Below are 17,844 nucleotides of genomic sequence, written 5' to 3' on the forward strand. Positions count from 1 at the left end.
ACATCTTCAGCAGAGCAGTGGTGCCACAGTAGCTTCCTGTTAGTAAATTCCCTGTGCAAACAAACCTGTGCACCTTACAACCTGAAATTACAACTTTCAGAAGTGTGAACCCTATGCACGTGGGAACCCTACTCCAGAAGCCTTGGGCTGTAGTAATTCTGTCACAGGTGGTATTGTTTGGTAACAATCAAAGTAACAAAAATACTGTCCAGCATTTTGGAGTAATTTATTTCGTTTTTATTTACCCTGCTGGGACTTGCCTACGACCTGCCTCCTGCTCTCAAGTTGTACTTTGAGTTGGCATTTAAGCGCCTGATGGTGTATTTTTCCCTACGCTGTTGTACAGGGTGGGGTGGACGGGAACCTGGACTCCAGCAGTTGTCTCTGGCTTGCAGCCATGAGAAGCCAGAAGGCTTGGTGAACAACCCCAGCGGGCAGGAGAGCATGGGGTGATGCCTGGGTAAACAGGGATTTTGGCCACTGACATCACAGAATCATAGCATTATGGGATGGTTTGGGTTGGAAGGGACTTTAAAGCTCATCCAGTTCCAACCTCCTGCCATGGGTAGGGACACCTCACATTAGACAAGGTTGACAACATCTTCGAGGTAGCTTTGCCTCATGCTCTTCTGAAAGAGCTGTATGAATCACACCTGAGGTTGGGGAGTAGGACCCAGATGTTTGCAGGACCAAAAGAACAAACACAGTAAAGCCAGCCTTAGAAACGCTTACTGATGTTTGTGTTTCATTTTAACTATCAGCTATGGTTTTGCAGAAGGTGTACCCAAAGGTGGAGCGTAGGGTACCGTGGTACATCACTCTGCAGTAAGAATGGATAAACATTGCAGCAGATTTCAGGGCATTCTGTATTGTAATATGTAGGGTTACTACTGTGGAAATCAGTCCCGTCGTGTCAGTCAAGTATCAGGGGTACCACGTAGAAGGTTTGGATGATCTTTACCTTGCAACCACAGGCTCTGGAGCCTGTCGTGTAGGTATGTGTCATGTATAGATGAACTACAGTGGGAGGCAAGGGGTATGTAGAGTGTCGTTAAGGTGAAAGAACTAAGAATGCTAGGAGAGAACCACCACATGCTGGAGAGACAGAAGACACGAGGTCTGGGGGTACCAGACATGACCAACTGGGTATGTCGCGTATTTGCAAAGCTGTGAGTGCACCACCGGTTGTTGAGGAAGACAGAGTTACTGAATGGGTTGGGTTGGAAGGGAACTAACAGTCATACAGTTCAACCCGCCTGCCATGGGCAGGGACAGAGGCTGCTCTCGTGGGGCACAGAATCTCGAGGTTAGGAAGGCTGGCGCAGGGGAGCCCCCGTGGGATACGCAGCAAACACGATGCGGTGAACGGACAGGGCGCAGCACGGAGAAGAGTGGCCGGTGCGCCGCGGGCGCACGGAAAGGAGATGCGCGGGTTAGTAGCACACGGGCGGGGAGCGTCGCCCCGCTCCGCTGCCAGCGGCCATGACGTTAGCGGAACGGCAGCCGCGCGGGGCGGCACGTGACGGCGCGTGGGGCGCGTCACGCCGGTACCTGTCACACGAAGGACAAAGGCTCCGGCTCTGCCCGCGCTCTCCCGGTGCCGTGGCGGGCCGGAGGCGGGGGCCGCGCCGCAGAGGCACCCCCCGCCTGCGTGTGCGGCCGCACGGGCACCCCCCCCCCCACGGGAGCGCGCCCCCGCCGCCGCCCTCGCGCGCTTCCCCGTGGCCGCCCCACCCACCGCCTCGCCCCCCCCCCTCCCTCCGCCAGCGCGTGGCAGGCGCGGCCGGCCGTTGGCAGCGCCGCCGCTCCAGTCCGGCGGCAGGGGGGGAGCGTGGCAGGAAGGCGCCGGTGCCCGCGCTGCGGCTGGAGCGGCGGCCGCGGGGGGCGGGGGTCCCGGTGCAGGGAACAGCCGTCCTCCTCGCCCCAGCCGCCGGGAGGAGGGACGCGGAGATCGGGAGCGGGGGGGGCGTCGTGTGGCGTCGCCCGCTCCCCCTTAGGACCGCGGCGCCGAGAGACTGCCGCCGGCGGGGAGGAAGGGGCGCGTCTCGCCGGAGCCTTCTTCGCCCCGCGGCTTCCCTTCCTAGGCCCGGTGCCGGCGGGAAGGGGAGCGGGGCGCGCGGGCCGCCTCAGTTGCGGGCTCGGCGGTGGCCGGGGCGGGTGAGATGTCGGGCTGAGCGGGTGCGAGCCCGGGGGTGGGGTCCGCCGTGCCCGGGGAGGGGGCAGGCTGCAAGGAGCGTGTGTGCCGGGGGGGTTGGGACTGTCCTCTCCGCCGTCCCGCCCCGCCGCCGCGCTGCGCCCATGGTGATTGTGCATCCCGGCGCCTTCCCGCCGCCCCGCGCGGGCCGGACAGCCGGGGCGCCCAGGTGGGTGGCAGCCGCGGCCGCTTCGGGGCTGATGGCGGTGGCGGGGGCTCGTTGTGCGCGGCGGGGGCAGGGGCACAAGGGCGGGCGGCGGCGCGTCGCCGCGCCGCCGCCGCCGCCTCGCCCATGGCGTTCCGCGGGCGGGTCGCGCTCGGGCGGAGCGCGGCGAGCGCGTCCGCGGGGGTCGGCTCCCGCCTCGCGCGCCAGCCTGCGCGCTCGCGCGCGTTCGGTGGGTGTGCAGAGCCGCCGCGGAAACGGCGTGGAAAACGGCTCCCGGGAGCGTGGGGGTCTGCGGTTGCTGGGGGCAGTTTGTGCCCGTGACGCAGGGTGTGTGCGTGCGTGTGCGTTGCCGAGTCTTGGAACGAAATCTTTCGACTGGGTTTCTTCTCTTTTGTTTTCTGATGTTTGAAGAGCTCATGGCACATCGGTGACTTAACTGATCTGCCGGGGGCTCCGAGTGCGCGACTGTTAGTCTTTGGTTAAGCATCCCCTGGACGTGTTATTGTGGCTTTTCGTTTTGGTCGCCCTTTATGAGCGACAGTTTATTTTCTATGGCGGAGTGGGGTCTAATGCATAGGGGTGTATGCTTCTGACCTGAAACGTACTTTTCCCTAGTCTCCTCGTCTGAATTCCGAGTGTTATTCTGGAGGAGGGGTTTAAAGACTCGTGCGAATAAATAGGAATAGTTTTTGAAGGCTTTAAAACTTAATTTCTTATTACGCTCACGTGTAGGCGCAGATTTAACTTTCCTTTGAGCACACATTCTTCAGTTAAGGAATAAACTGCTTAACATTTTTTTCCCCTTAAAACGGGCTTCTGTGGTAGTACATTTCTGTAAATCATTTAAAGTTGCACGTTTCGCAAAATTGCGTTCGGGCCGTCTTTTCCTTTTGGCTTTGCTTACTGTGTTGTACGGTATCTTTTCTTCCGGTGGGATCTAGTTTATTAGATACCTTTGTATGTTAGTTTATGTCTTAACAGAGATTTTTCTCCCCTTTTCTTTTTCCTCCCTAGGTGTTTCTGACTTCAGAGTCATTTAGGGGTTCAGTTCTGAGCAAGTAAGAGACACGAGGATTCAGTTTATTTTACATAGAGAGCTACAGCGCTTCACCAGTACACTCTTCCCCCCTTCCCGTCCCTCTTCCCCCACAGGGGAAGACAATTTGGGAATTAATTTAACAGTCATTTACTCGCCCTTTCCCCCCCCAGAAATCTCCCTTGTTACCTGAGGCATCCGCTATACGTTGCACGTTATAGGACTTTGCTTGCTTTGGGAGCTTCAGTAGTACCCTTCCCTACAGAGTGCAGAGAGGCATCCAGAAGACTTCCCTACCGCCCTTTGTGGTTACTAGAGGATCCAGGGAAAGGGGTACCTAGGAGGACACGTGACCTTGTGAAGGGAGCCAGAACTGAAGCAGCACTTGGCACGCTGAAGGGAGGAAGCACCCATCTTTGGTGTTCTTCTCGTCCTCCACTCTTTTCCTCACCCAATTTCTGGTAAGTCTCTTCGGCCCATTCATTCATGCAGTGCATGTTTCCCTTCCCCCACGCCAGGCGCTGGGAGAGGCACGGAGACAGAGAGGGGGTGGGGAAAGGGGGGAGGGAGAGCTGCCTGTATACACACGGATCGGGTTGTGGGGGGGGGGAGGCAGAGAACCGGGGGGGTATTGTGCCACATTGCAGGGGAACCTGGGCAGAGGTAGAAGAGCCTCTCTTCAGAGAAGGAGCTGGTGTGGGAGGAAATGTATGTTTTATTTGCATGCACAGGCAGAGTGGAGCGAGGTGAAAAAGCTGAGAGCCTTGTTGTAGGGGGAAAAAGCCACCAAGGCAGAAGCAGGAGAGATGATGCTGACCAGTATGGGGCTAGAGTGAGTGGATGATTCACTGGAGATCAGGAGCTGGGGTGTGTGAATGGGGCATGTTATCACCTACTTGCAAGCATGAACCTAGGGGGGGAAAGACTGGGGGTGTAGATCTCTGCCTTTTAGAGGCAATTGTGCCTGGAAGGTTTGCAGCTAACATCTTTAACATCACTCAGTGCAGAGGTGGGGACAAGCAGATGAAAGCCATCAGGGAGTGCAGTTGCGGATGTGGAGGGTTGTACTGGGAATGAATGGGAACGATTAACATATTCCCATACCCCTTGGTTCTTGCAGCCTAAAATCTCATACTGAAAAGGAGGTAGATACTGTGATATGCTTTCAAAGAGGTGTGCTTGGGGTTCACCTGCCTGCAGTGACTTTAAATTCTATGAAGCATGTGTAGAGGGCGGATGATAATGCAGCAGTGCTGGACAGATTGCGCTGCAGCTGCTCAATTTATTATATAAAATGCATTCAAAGAAATACTTCAATTTTTTCAGATTCTTCAGCTTTTAAAAATGTATTCTTTCCAAAGATTCTCAAATGGTTATATGACAGGCTTGGGAAAACTGGTCTCTGGTAGGTAAGAAAGGGATTTTTCTTGAGGTTGTACTTAAGCATTGCCACGAAGCAGCAGTGTCAGGAAGGAGTAGGCTTACCTTGGATTTATTTTTCTAAAGCAAATTGAACAAGTGGTTCAAGATGTTAGTTTTTATGTCTGTATATATTGCCATGGGTTGCATTCATCAGTGGGTTATATACGTGTTTCCTTTAGGTTTTCTTTAAGTGATCATATTTCTGGTATCTTTGTGTGATAAATACTAATTGTGCTTTATACTTGAAAGAGCTGTGAACTATTTTCAGGCCTGGTCTCCCTATGACATAGTCAAATTTTCTGGGTTATTTCAAGCGCTGTTTTCATTAAGATGAGACAGAGACTTCCATGACAGTGTATGATGGATCATAAACAGGGTCATATGCCAGAGCCTTCGTTAGCTGTTTGGCTGGTCTGCTACCTAAAATTGGCCTTGTAATTCAGATTTGCCTTGAGATATCTCCTGAAAGAGATAACTTACGAGCATCTGCCAACTGTCCTTAGGTCTTCAGCATCATGAGGTGTGGCCTCCAAAGTAGGATTCTAGAAACTGCTGCAATGGTAGAGACAATTGATTTACTGGAAGTGTGTATTCCTTTTCAAGCCTTAGCAAATTTATGATTAAAAGGAAAACAAAATACCTTTTCCAATTTAAGTGTTCTGGAAAGAAGTATTAAGGGATATTCATTAATGGTATGTAAGAAGGTGCAGTGTTATTTGTAGTGAGGTGAGTGCTTAGAGCTAATTTTTCCTAGTTCTCAATTTCCCATGGCAATCATGACTGTCAGGCTCTTTGCTCTTTCCTTCTCACTTCTGTGAGATTTTTATTATCGTTACCTGAGCTGTAGGGATTAAATATGCCTAGAGGTGCACGAAAACTAAGATTAGGTTTTACTTCTCTATTAACTGCTGAGATCCATAGAGCTGCGTTAGCTACATAGTGATGTAACTAAGGCCAAGAGTTTAAGCTGAGATCTGAAAAAAGAGATGATTCTGGGAGGGGCTGATGGTAATAATTGTTCCACTAACTTGATTCCCAGATTGCACTGAGATCAGCTTGATCTGGGATAGTCAATGGGAGTGTACTGTAACATCAGAGCACAAGTTGAGCATTTGAGGTAGCCAGGTCACATCAATTCCTGATGCTGAAAAACATCTGTGATTCCATTCATGCTTCCCATAGGACAGGAACAACCTAGCCTTTTTAATTTACAGAGGTATTGAGTAGTTGAATTCTGAATAGAAAGGATATAATATTTTTTGTGTACTAGGTATCTTTTATGGTACACATTTATCATTAATACATAATCAGTATTTCCTAATAACTGCTTTCTTGTTTCAGTTTAGGGGAAAATACATCATGATGAAAAAGAGACTACTCAATTTTTTTCCTGCTTTTGGGTGTTGAGGACAGGACAAGGAGTAAATGTGCGATAGAGACCATTATCCCATTCCTGCAGGCAGGTCTGAAAGGCTCTCTGTGAAGAGGAGACCCCTTCAAAGGAAAAAGAGCAATGTTCAGAGATTTCCAGTTCTCTAGGCAGCTGATCTGCTTGGATGAATTCCTTGTTGTATCAACCAAATGTATTTGTCTATGATGTAAAGTAGAAAAGTAGCAGAGTGAGTGTTTTTGTTAGGACAGGTGCTAAAGGTGCGTTACAGATTCAAGGAGTGTGGAAGAAAATACATCCGCATGTGGTGGGGAGCAGAGGAAGCTGCTGTGTGAATGCCAGTCTAAAGCTTAGCTTAAGCAGTACAGGGATGCCACAGCTGAAAGCTGGGGTGAGTGTTGCATTCCCTGTATAAATTGCTAAAGCTTTAGCTTTAGCTTTAGCAATTTATAGAGGGAATAAATTGTTCCACACAGTCTTTATGAAGAAGATGTAGCTGTGTCTGCTTGGCTGGCATGAACACAGAGTTTTAATTTTTATCATAGAGCTTTTACTTTGCTGCCACTTTTACCTGTCCCTGTCTAACATGATTTTTTTTCATTTTAATTTCATATGTCTATTAAATAGGTACTGAAAGATAGTACTTACATTGATTATACTAGCTTTAAGTGAAACTGCATTTCAACTGGTCATCTTGAAGACATTTAGACATCTGCTCTTCCCATAATATATACTATGCTTACTTTGCAATAGATGCTTTCATGGGTTAAGAAGTATTCCATGCACACCCAGCATTGTCTGAGGCTGTGTCTTATAGATTGAAATGGGTGGAGTTGGCTTTCAGGGAAAAATTCTGGAAATCATATCCAACTTGAGAGCTTAATGCTCTTGTGCATCTGACGGCAAGGCAAGCTGTCCTCCTACAGGCAATGTGCTTGAGAATGTGGGAGGGATTAAGATGTTTGGGTTAATAGGGTAAATTGCAGGTTTTGTGTTCTGTGAGACTTCTTACACAATCAAAACAGAGATTATAAGGAGAGGTTGAAACTGTTAAGTAGATTCTGGTTTTAGGAGCAGAATGTTGGTGTGAAAAGGGTATTTCTCCAGGTTGAAAAAAGATGTATTGGGTTGGAGGTCAGGGAACTGTTAGTTAGGATTACTGGTTTCTGCCTCTGGCTTGTAGCTTCACCTAAGGTGAGTTTTTTATTCTTTACCTTCATACTGGAGGTTGCTGCCTTCCTGCCTCATGATGAGGTGTGAGCCTTTTTATACACACTTACAAAACTTAGATTTAGAGGAGATGAGACATAGTATTAGGAGGGAGATGAATACCCATACCCGAGGTATTTTTATGTGCCTGCTGGTTTAATGTGCTGATTGAGATATCCGCATGGTTCTTCTTGATGATGCTATAGCTCCTTTAAAAAATAGCAGAAAGATGGAGGATAGAAAAGGGTGTACCTTCTTTTTCTTTCTTCTTCAGCCCTTTGCTGATTTTTAGGAAATCACTGCTGAAATGGCAGTCAGGGCAGATGAAGGAACAGTCTCTGCAGATTCAAGGGAGTGGAGGTGGAGCTATGTAGAAAAGATATTTGAGAAAAATGTGAGCAGATCGCTGTTGGCAAAGAAATTAAGGGTTAGAAGCAAGCAAAAATAGGGGGAGAAGGCTGCTGGAGAGAAAATACTTGCTTCTTTGCACCAGTGTTAGAAACAGTAGTGAACGCAGAAACCTTCCATCATCACCAAACAGCAAATCAAAACCCCAAACAGGCTGAAAAGATGGAATGTTTTGTGATTAATATTATTTTTTAATTATATCTGTCTGTCAAATGTATTTTTTTTTCCTGTACTCCATGTTCTATAGCTGTTACTCAAAGCAAGGTGGGCCAGCCTATTAAGTGGAGCTGCTTTTCAGAAGAGAGGCGGTAGGTGGGGCTGTTTGGTCTCCCCAGTCGTTCATGCAGATAGCAGAAATAAATGGACAAGAAGCTTTCTGAACTGTGCCATGGCAGTGCCATTTCTGGAAAAGATATTTTGTCCCAATTCTTGGCTGAGCATGTTGTCCCAGGAAGCTTTCTGTAACATACCATGGAGAGAAAGCCACGGTTGAGAGGGCCAGAAGTGGGGCAGGATCTTACAGTTGTCAGCCGTTGCAAGCCCAAGCCTCATCTTGCCCTTTTCACTTTCAGCTGCTTTGAAGAAAAAGGGGGTTCTTTGAGATATCAAAAATACTTTTTACAGCCTCCCTTACCCATTTTCCTGCAAGGAGCAAACACTTTTTCCTGCTTTACCTTGAGCATCTTGACTGCTGTCAAGGGCTGGTCTGCATGTGGGATTGCCTTTACATAGCTTCTGCTTTCTTTCAAGCTGTTAGAATGAAGAACTTTAGTCCTTGGCTTTATTGTTGCTGTTCATTTATCAAAGCAATGGGAAAAAAGTTTGCTTATTGTCATGGTTCTCAGTATTAGGAATGAAAATGTCCACTTAAAAATATATCTCCTTCTTCAGAAGAAGCTGAAGTAGTAGAAGAAATTTGGTTTAAAAATAATAATGCTAGCAATAATAATAGAATCATCTCGTTCTTATAGCTGTAGGAAAGTAATAGTTTTCTCCCAAGACCTGCTACGAAAAATGAAATTCTTTGTGGTATCAGATGAAAGAAGTTGTATACTTCTGGTCTTTCTGCATTTGCATTTTCTGTCAACAACAGGTCCTGTCACTAGGACTAACAGGCAGAGCTCCTGTTTTTGGCCTAGCCTTCAATTCTGTTTGAAACTCATGTAAGCTCTGTTGGTGAAAACAGTGCTTTTTATCTCTGTTTTAATATGAAAGTTTAAAATGTGTCTCAAAAACAGCTCTATTTTTCTCCCAGGTCATTTTACCCACACCATGCTGCTTGTTTCTCTTGGGTGTAGATGAGTATTCCTTTAACAATAATAGTAATTGTTTAGCAGCTTTTAAAGTGTTTCAGTATGCAGTCAAAAATAGTCCAGGTGCCCTGTATTCAAAGCAAAAGGAGCAGTATACCTTGCTGATACTACTTCTAGTACCGTTGTAATTGAAATTCTTCAGTTTGAACTGGTATTGTCTTTTCTAGTTTTGGTGCTGAATTTTTGCTGGTGCTGTTTATATATATTTTTATATATATATATATATTTAAATCAGCTTTAAAAGCTGATTTAAAGAAAAAAAGGAGCAAGAAAGGGCTAGCACTGATATTCAAACTTTGATTTTGCTTTAGGTTCCATGTTGGGTATTCTTAATACTTTGTTGATGCTTCTCGTTCCATTGAGGGTTTTTTTTTCTTTTTTTTCTCTTTTTTTCACAGTAATATGTTATGGATAGTACAATGAATATGAAGTAATTGTAAGAGTAAATCAGTCTTGAAATACTGACATGGAAAATCTTGTTTTGATGGGTTTCTTCTTGTTCAAGACTGCTCTTTTAACATGCAGAATTTAGCACACTCTGTTGTCTTCTGTATATGGTGGATAGGAATACATCAAGTCTGTCACTGGTGTTTTAGTGGTACTTCGGAGAGGGGCTGAGTTATTTCCATTTGTAAGGAATTATCCCAATCATGAAGTAGAAATTCTGGCCTTCAGAGACGGCCATCCATATGTTTTCAGTTCTTGGCATGCCCCTTAGTACTGTCAAGAAAGGGGGATGCTACTATGAGTAGTTATGTCAAGTGTGTACTTCTTGGGGATGAAACTGGCATGAGGTTCAAGACCTGATTTCTAGCATTTACATTCCATCGAATGTAAATGGATTTGTTCCTGTTGCTGCTTCTGCTGCAGGTTAGTTGTAGACATTATTTTCCCACTTGGAGGTTGGAAGTTGCACTCCACTGAAAAGGACTAACTTGTGCAGAGGGAGTAGGACCTGGTACAGTGGGGAATATGAAGATAGGAGCCTGTGTACTCTAACAGTCTCATCTTCTCCACCATCCAGGAAGTTCCATTGAAAGGAGACCTTGAAGGTTGCAAGACAGCTCCAAGATGTGCAGTTCAGTTGCTCCCAGGCTGTGGTTCTTAACAGACCGTCGCATCAGAGAAGATTACCCTCAGCAGGAGATCCTGAGAGCACTGAAGGCCAAGTGCTGTGAAGAGGAGCTAGATTTCCGGGCCTTGGTGATGGATGAAGTGGTGCTGACCATTGAGGATGGAAATCTTGGTGAGAATGAGATAAGGCTGTGAATGTGCTGAAAGGCTACTTGGAAAAAAGATTGTAAAATGGAGCATCTGTACTCTTCAGTAATGAGTTTCTTGTGTGCCAGAATACCATACATGACCTAATTCATGTAGATCTAGATGACATCATATTCTTTAACATTTATTGTGATAATCAAATATAATTAACTTTGCTAATTTGCGTTAGAGCTATTTTTGCCTTCCCTTTGTAGAACATAGAGGAGGGTTGCTTTAGTGTATTGATTCCAGGATAAGGACCTCTGAATTAAGAAGAAATTATGGTGTTTCATTTTTTTGCATAGGTACTCGAAGTTTATAGGTCACATTTAAGAGTTTCAGGAGGACTCTTTTCTTCTGCTTGTTTTCTGAATTCAAGGTAGCAAACATATTTGAAATGAAAAGGAATTTTCAATGGGCAATACCAGTTGTCATGGAGCTAGAGGTAATAAGGTGACATAACTAAAGCAGGACTCTTTAACAGGGACTGTAGCAATAGGACAAAGGGTGATGGGTTCAAACCGAAACAGGGGGAATTCAGGTTAGACATAAGGAAAAAATTCTTTACTGTGAGGGTGGTGAAGCACTGGCACAGGCTGCCCAAAGAACTGGTGAATGCCCCATCTCTGGCAGTGTTCAAGGCCGGGTTGGACAGAGCCTTGGGCAGCATGGTCTAGTGTGAGGTGTTCCTGCCTGTTGCAGCGTCATTGGAACTGGATGATCTTAAGGTTCTTTCCAACTCGAACCACTCTATGATTCTGATTCTGTGCTGCTGTACAGATGTATGTACAGAAACATATATGCCAAAAAAGAATGGGTCTGCAAAACAAAGTATGTACATCAGAAAAATTTGTACTATTACAACAACTTAGAGTGTTTTAAACAAAATTGTAAGGTTTTGGTTCTGGTTTACTATTAGCTTTTTTTCTGTGGTGATTGGAAGGAAATGCAAGATATTAAAATGTGTTAGGAAAGTTAAATAAGATAATGCTGTAGATAGTAAGCTTATGTTATGGGAAGAATGCCAAGCTGTGTAACGCTATCATATTTTTCCAGGTCTTTAATTTGGATTTCCTAAAGGAAGGAGACTTCATTGTTGTTTTGTACCTTTACTTCTTCCATTTATCTTCCCCATATATCCATAAAAAATGCCCACAACAAACTGGTGGAACTCCAGGGAAAGATTAAATTTCTGAACAGAGTATTAGAGTAATTCTTTGTGGGGAGAAAACATCAGCCCTGAAGAAGAGGTTGCTGCGTGTTCTTACACCTTATTCTTTACTGGGGAATCTACATAGGAGGGAAATCTTAAAACTGACTCAGAGGAAGAACTTTGTTCTTGAAATTCTGTAGGATGTGTTCAAATCAAGGCAACTTATTGTCAGAAAGTCTGAATATCTTACTGTTCAGAGTGTGCTGGCCTTAGGACAGCATGTTCTGTGAAGGCAGCGCTGCAGGACTATAGCTGCAGCCTCTGAGACGCAGAATTGGTCCTTCAGCATTTCAGTAGTGTGTTTATTTGTTGGTGGTGTGTCTTCTGCCTTTTTTTGTTTTGAAATTAAATGCAGCAAGCATGACTTGTGGGCCTTTATGCTCTCTTCTATTTAATGCCTCCTAATGCCGCATCTATTGCAAGAAGAAGAAATAAAGTATGCAAGTTGGAAAACCAATGCTGAGGAATGTGTAGTTATAAGAACAACAAAAATAAGGGAAATGACTAGGAAGAGAATATGAAAAAGAAAATTATTTTCCTACAAGCTGTTCATTCGAACTATGTAAATAACTGACCTTTTGAAAAGAAGATAAAAGTGCTGAAAGATTGTGGGTAGAAATTTCCCTACAAATAATCTGACCTAATTGTGATCTTTTTGGGGTGGGACGTAGGAGTTGTCATATATCACAGTTCTTTCTCTTGGAGATAGATGGAGAATCTTCCCTCTTATTTTTCCAGGGTTTTTTTTTTCAGTGCTTGCCTACTGTTTTTTTATACAGATTTCTGGTGGAGGACACAAGCAAAAGTGTTGTGTTTTATTTTCCTTGTTAAAAGTCCTCAGTTGGCCTAGGAAAAGGTGTCCTCGAAAAAAATCCAGGAGGTAACGCATTCTCTACCCTTTCTGTTATCTGGTGTTTTGTGGGGGATCCAGGTTAAGTAAAGGTGAAGAAGAGAATATATCTTCAGTGGACAATAACCTGCTTTTGCTTCCAGTTCAGCCATAATTTGTGTTGAAAGCTTAACAATACAGGGCTCTGACAGTAATAGGTGGTATTGGAAGTTTTCACATACACTTGAGATTAGAGCTTTTTTTTTTGTCCTTCAAAACCTAGGCGGTTCTCAAATAAATTGGTCAAAGAACGTTAACTTTACAGAGTCAAGTTGATGCTGTTTAAAACTTCACAAATGTGGTATTTCTGTAGGTGGCATAACCGGGGATACTTCTTTGTGGACTTTATGACTGTCAGGAACATGACTGGTTCTTGGAGTCCGAAAATTCAGGACATGAAAAAGCTTGAAATGACTTACCTCACAGAGGCAGAGTGGAAAAGGCACTTGCAAACTTAGGAAAATGGAGCAGAACAGTGGGATGTGTGGCCCTTCCACGAGTTATGTGCTGTGTACCTTGCATGTAACATGTCTTGACAGTAGAGTACATTGGTGTGAATATCACACAAGCCCAGAGCTAACGACAGACATGAAAACTTTGCAATGCTCAGACTCTTAAAAGATCTGTGTATGTCACAGAATTGACTATTTGCCACGTACCTGACTTGGCCAAAGGGAAAGGGAGAGGTTGGGTTGTTTCAGGCAGTGGACGCAGCAGTAGTGACTCCTTGAGGTATTACTCTGCTGTACTACAGAGCTGGATGGGAAGCATAGCTGGATTCCCAGGCAAGCCAACAGTGTAGCCACAGCAATCCCTGCTGGTTCCTTCCACAACTTGGGGTGACCCAGCATCCTAAGCGCCACCCCCAGCCCCAGTATTACTGGCCACATGATGAACCTGCTGGATCATCAAGATTTATCTTATGTAACTCAACACAGCATGAGTCCAGAAATGATTGTAAATGCAAGTTAAGAGATGTGGAATTGAAGTTTTCCTTCTAAGTTTAGCAGGGAACTGTTAAACTGATTTATGCTTAAACTGGCTTGGAAATAGTTAAGTTGAACAAATAGTTTTTGAAAATAACTATGGTTTCTACCTTAATTAGGTAAGTGCCTGCTTACTTGAGCCTTGCCTTCCTGTTTCTTTGCACACCGGCAGTAGTACTCTAGATGTCCAAGGCAAAAGTCAAGTTAAAATAAGTGGAAAAGTCCAGGTGCATAAATCAGTGAATATTTTTCTGCTGCTTTGGTGGGCTTAACCTGTTGGAATTTGTATTGAACCAGACATGTACAACATTGGTGCACAGGAATGCATGTATGGAAAAAAGTGGAGGGTGATACTGTAACTGTTCTGATTTAAACTGGCTCAAAATATCGTGTGCGTGTAGTCTGTTTCTTAAGATCTAAATTCTTGAAGCTAAGCTGGTCTGGTATCGTCTGCTGTGGAATGGAGCAGCCGTGTTCTTGTCCCTTTCCAGCCTTGCTGTAGCTGCTTGCCTTGTGTAAGGACTTAATGTCTCTCTTGGCTTGCTTTCATGTTGTAGCTAAACTAATCTAATTCAAAAAAAGATTGACCAAATTCTCTGCTTGTTTGCAGGATCTGGCATTCATGTGAGTTGAGTTGGCTAATCCAATGGAACACTAACACCACCCAAATAAACAGTTTTCTGTTGGAATAGCTTGCTGCATCAACCCATTTTGTGGTCACACAATTGCTAGCTGTAGTACACAAGGGCAGGGGAGACTGGTGTTGCTCTTCTAGGGAATGGCTCATATTTATGTTGATTTAATTGTAGCTTCAAGGCATTCTTTAAAACAGAGGAATTTTCTTATGGTTGGGATGCTTCATAGTGTCAGCTTTAGGATTTTTTGTGTGTTTCTTTGAAGCATCTGGTATTTACTGCTGCAAGGAATGCACTGGGTTACAAAATTAAATGCCTAGTTGCCTAATGTAGTTTGGCAATTCCTATATTCATTTGAAATGCATAATCTAACAAAACTGTACATGGTGTTATCTGGCAGTCGTGGTTTAAACCGATCCACACAGCTTGTCCACTCACCCCCCCCCCCCCCCGCCCCCGATCCTCCCTGCTCCCGGAGGGATGGGGAGGAGAATCAAGAGAATGTAACTCCCACGGGTTGAGATAAGAACAGCCCAGTAACTAAGGTATAACACAAATCACTGCTGCCACCAATGATAATATTGATAAGAGAAAATAACAAGAGAATGCGATACCACCGCCGAACAAGTTCGGCCCCCCTGAAGAGAGACCGTGCCCTTCCAGGTAACTCCCAGTTACCTCCCTGGGCATGACGTGCTGTGGTATGGAATACCTCTTTGGCTAGCTTGGGTCAGGTGTCCTGTCTCTGCTTCCTCCCGGCCTCCCCTCGTCCCCAGCAGAGCATGAGACTCACAAAGTCCTTGGCCAGAATAAACATTACTTAGCAACAATTAAAAACAATCGGTGTTATCAGCTCTCTGCCCAGGCTGGAAGTCAAAACACAGAGCTTGCACCAGTTACTAAGAAGGAGCAAAACGGCTCCTGGTAAACCCAGGACACTGACACACATCTGAAGTCTTAACAGTGAGTCCTGTTAGACAGATAGTTTAAAATTAAATGTGTTAAGTTTGCTAGTGCAGTGATTTGGGGAATTTGAAACTAGTGAGCAGTAGTGTGCAGGGTGGGTGGGGGTGGAGGTGGAAAAAGCCTGTAGGGAATAAGCATACCTTGAGACTTAGTGGGCAAAAGATGAAAGACAATTCATTGGTTGTCTTCTCTTTCTGAGAGAGCACTCTTTTTCTCCACTTGTGTATAGGACCTAGCAGTAACCTTCTTCACAGACTACACACCTTACCTGCAGGGGAACACGGTCAGGAGCTGCTTGTTGGAGGAGAATGTGCTAGGGTAATCTGGATCTTTCCTTTGTTACAATTATATACAAGAATATCTTCATTAAAATTCGTAGCTACCAGAATAGCAGAGGTTGGAGATCACTGAGTCAGCAACTTATGTTTCCTTTATTTGAGGTGTTCGGAATCTCCATGTTTTCTCATACTCCTGTGATGGAAAATAGTTTTGAGGAAGGTTGTTTTCATGAGCTTTCAACTATTAAAGATGCTGGAATGAGTGGAATTGGTGTGTCCTAAAGCATAAAGCAGAGTGTTAACTTTTCTAAGACTTTCTTGGCTTTTACTTTGGGAATGTAAAGGCAAGTGATCAGTCTAGCTGAGGAATAAAAAGGACATAGTACTAATCTGTTCTTAAACAGTAATACTTTGTGTATGATCAGCTGTCTTAAGGATGTCACCTGGGAGCTGATGCCTTGTCTTCATATTTCCTGCAGAGGAGGTATTTCATAGAATCGTAGAATGGTTTGGGTTGGAAAGGACCTTAAGATCATCCAGTTCCAACCCCCTGCCATGGGCATGGACACCTCACAGTAGACCATGTTGCCCAAGGCTCTGTCCAGCCTGGCCTTGAACACTGCCAGAGATGGGGCATTTATTTAGAAGGTAAGATTCTGTTTACTTGGTAAAGGTTGCTGGTGTGCTGGTTTAGGCGTTTGGGTTTTCTGTGTGGGCCTTAAATTTGCAATATTTGTTACTATTTCATTTAAAGTCTTTAACTTTGCAAAAACTGATTTTGTTTCATATGATCTGGCCTTCATTTCTGCTTTGGTCTGAACTAGTAACAAACATTTGTGATCTTTGATTCTTTGTCTCACACTGGGTTAGATAGCGTTGGAGAAATCAGGATAGTTGAAAGAGTTCTGTCAAATTTCTATAAAGTATAGAAAGCTAGGGAAGAAAAAGTAAGGTTAGATACAAATTCTTATGTTTCAGTATAATGGAAAGAAAAAAGTACTCTTATCAGCTAGATCCATGATAAGAGAGGGATTTTACATCTGTGAAATGGTTGTTATATCAAAATGTTAGAACTCTTAATAATTTTGAATCATCTTTAAGTCATCTAAAACCTGTCTTATATCACGCAATAGGGAACATAATCACCTCCTCTTCCTCCGACTGTTTCAGCAGTTCCCTGCTGCACATTACTGCAGGAGCTCTCCTGCAGTATTCAGCAATGGCTCTAGGAGTGATGGAGCAGAGGCAAGTGGCCTTGGCAAGGTGCCCTGTTGAGCACTGCAGAATTGGCCTGTTTCCTGCTGCTAACAACAGGCGAAGGAGCTATTGCTTCCTCTGCAGAGCTGGGAAACAATTGTAGTACTACTAGTACTACTACAAGTAGTACTAGTTTGCAACTTAGTAGTGAGAGCTGGAGAAGAAACTGCATTGTGTGCAAAGGACTGGAAGGTGGTTAAACATGAAGTGAATTTTGTGTTGTTGAAAATGTGCTCAGAACCACTTGAAACTTTCCGATGTTCTTTGGCTGTGGAAACCAATTGCTTGCCAGTCTGATTGATGTTAAATCTGATTTAAGCTGTAAGCGTTACTAGTAGGCAGTGTATAGAGGGGATTCTGGACTTGCAGCTGCGCTTAGGGGTGGGTGACTGTGACCACCCCAGTATTAGATACATCAGACAAGCAGATACAGAAATGCAGTAGAAAATGAAGCAATTTGTACATTTGCTTTATTATCATAGAAACATATTTTAATAACAGTGCATTTCAACAGCTGCCACATGTTTTAAGAAGAATTGTTTTCTTCCAGAACTACGACACCAAGCACAACTTTCTTAGGATTCATATAGGAAGAAAGGATTTATACTTCATGACCCTAGATGTCCTTGCAGTTTTTGTCAGTACTATCAGCGATTAAGATCAAGACTAGAAGTCTTTCCTGTTATCTCAAGCTGATGCTAAATAAGAAAGGCTAACAATGAGTTTGAGCTTCTCAGATTCATTCTGTTTCTTCAGTAGATGTCAGTATGTCATGAGTAGTAGATCTGGGCGTAGTCCAAAGCTACCTTTGAAAGATGGAGAGGTAGGAATGTTTCTGCATGGAAGTATTTTATTGTGGTAGTTTCAGAGGGCTATGTTAAGGACTGAAGTTTTTCATTTGCATGTGTTCCGACACAGTCAGCCAGGAAAATCAGACTTGTCTTAGTTATATTATGTTGAACAGATGTGCTTGTTACCGTAGCTGAAAATGCCAGAAAGCATTGCCAGATTTTTAATTGTTGTACAAATTATCAGGAATGGCTAGCTGGGGGAAAAAGAATGTAAAAAAAGACAAAAGCAAGATGAAAGGCGTGTTCCATACATCACAGTCAAGAAATTAAAATGGGTCTGATGTTTTCTCAGGACAGTCTTTAACTAGCTGGGGGTTTCTGTGTCACTTTTCCAACAATCCCTCTTCTGGTGCTGTGTCACCTAAGTAAGT

At 44.5% G+C, this 17,844-nt stretch overlaps 1 protein-coding gene across 9 annotated transcripts in view; it reads left to right on the plus strand.

Annotated features, from left to right (window-relative positions):
* Positions 1-1,797: 1,797 nt before the first annotated feature.
* Positions 1,798-17,844, plus strand: part of RIMKLB (ribosomal modification protein rimK like family member B) — a 47,508-nt gene continuing 31,461 nt past the window's right edge. The window contains exons 1-4 of one of the 9 annotated variants that reach the window (XM_065675336.1): positions 1,798-2,157; positions 3,375-3,418; positions 3,570-3,857; positions 10,163-10,384. In XM_065675336.1, the coding sequence (XP_065531408.1) occupies positions 10,210-10,384 (175 nt within the window). In that variant the 5' untranslated portion in view covers positions 1,798-2,157; positions 3,375-3,418; positions 3,570-3,857; positions 10,163-10,209. Of the gene's footprint in view, positions 2,158-2,215; positions 2,364-2,523; positions 2,688-3,374; positions 3,858-10,162; positions 10,385-17,844 lie in introns of those variants that run through there. The other 8 variants (XM_065675346.1, XM_065675320.1, XM_065675331.1 and 5 more) reach the window with 8 other exon arrangements.

The sequence above is a fragment of the Lathamus discolor genome, chromosome 1 (assembly GCF_037157495.1).
Source record: "Lathamus discolor isolate bLatDis1 chromosome 1, bLatDis1.hap1, whole genome shotgun sequence".
Taxonomy (NCBI): Eukaryota; Metazoa; Chordata; class Aves; order Psittaciformes; family Psittacidae; genus Lathamus; species Lathamus discolor.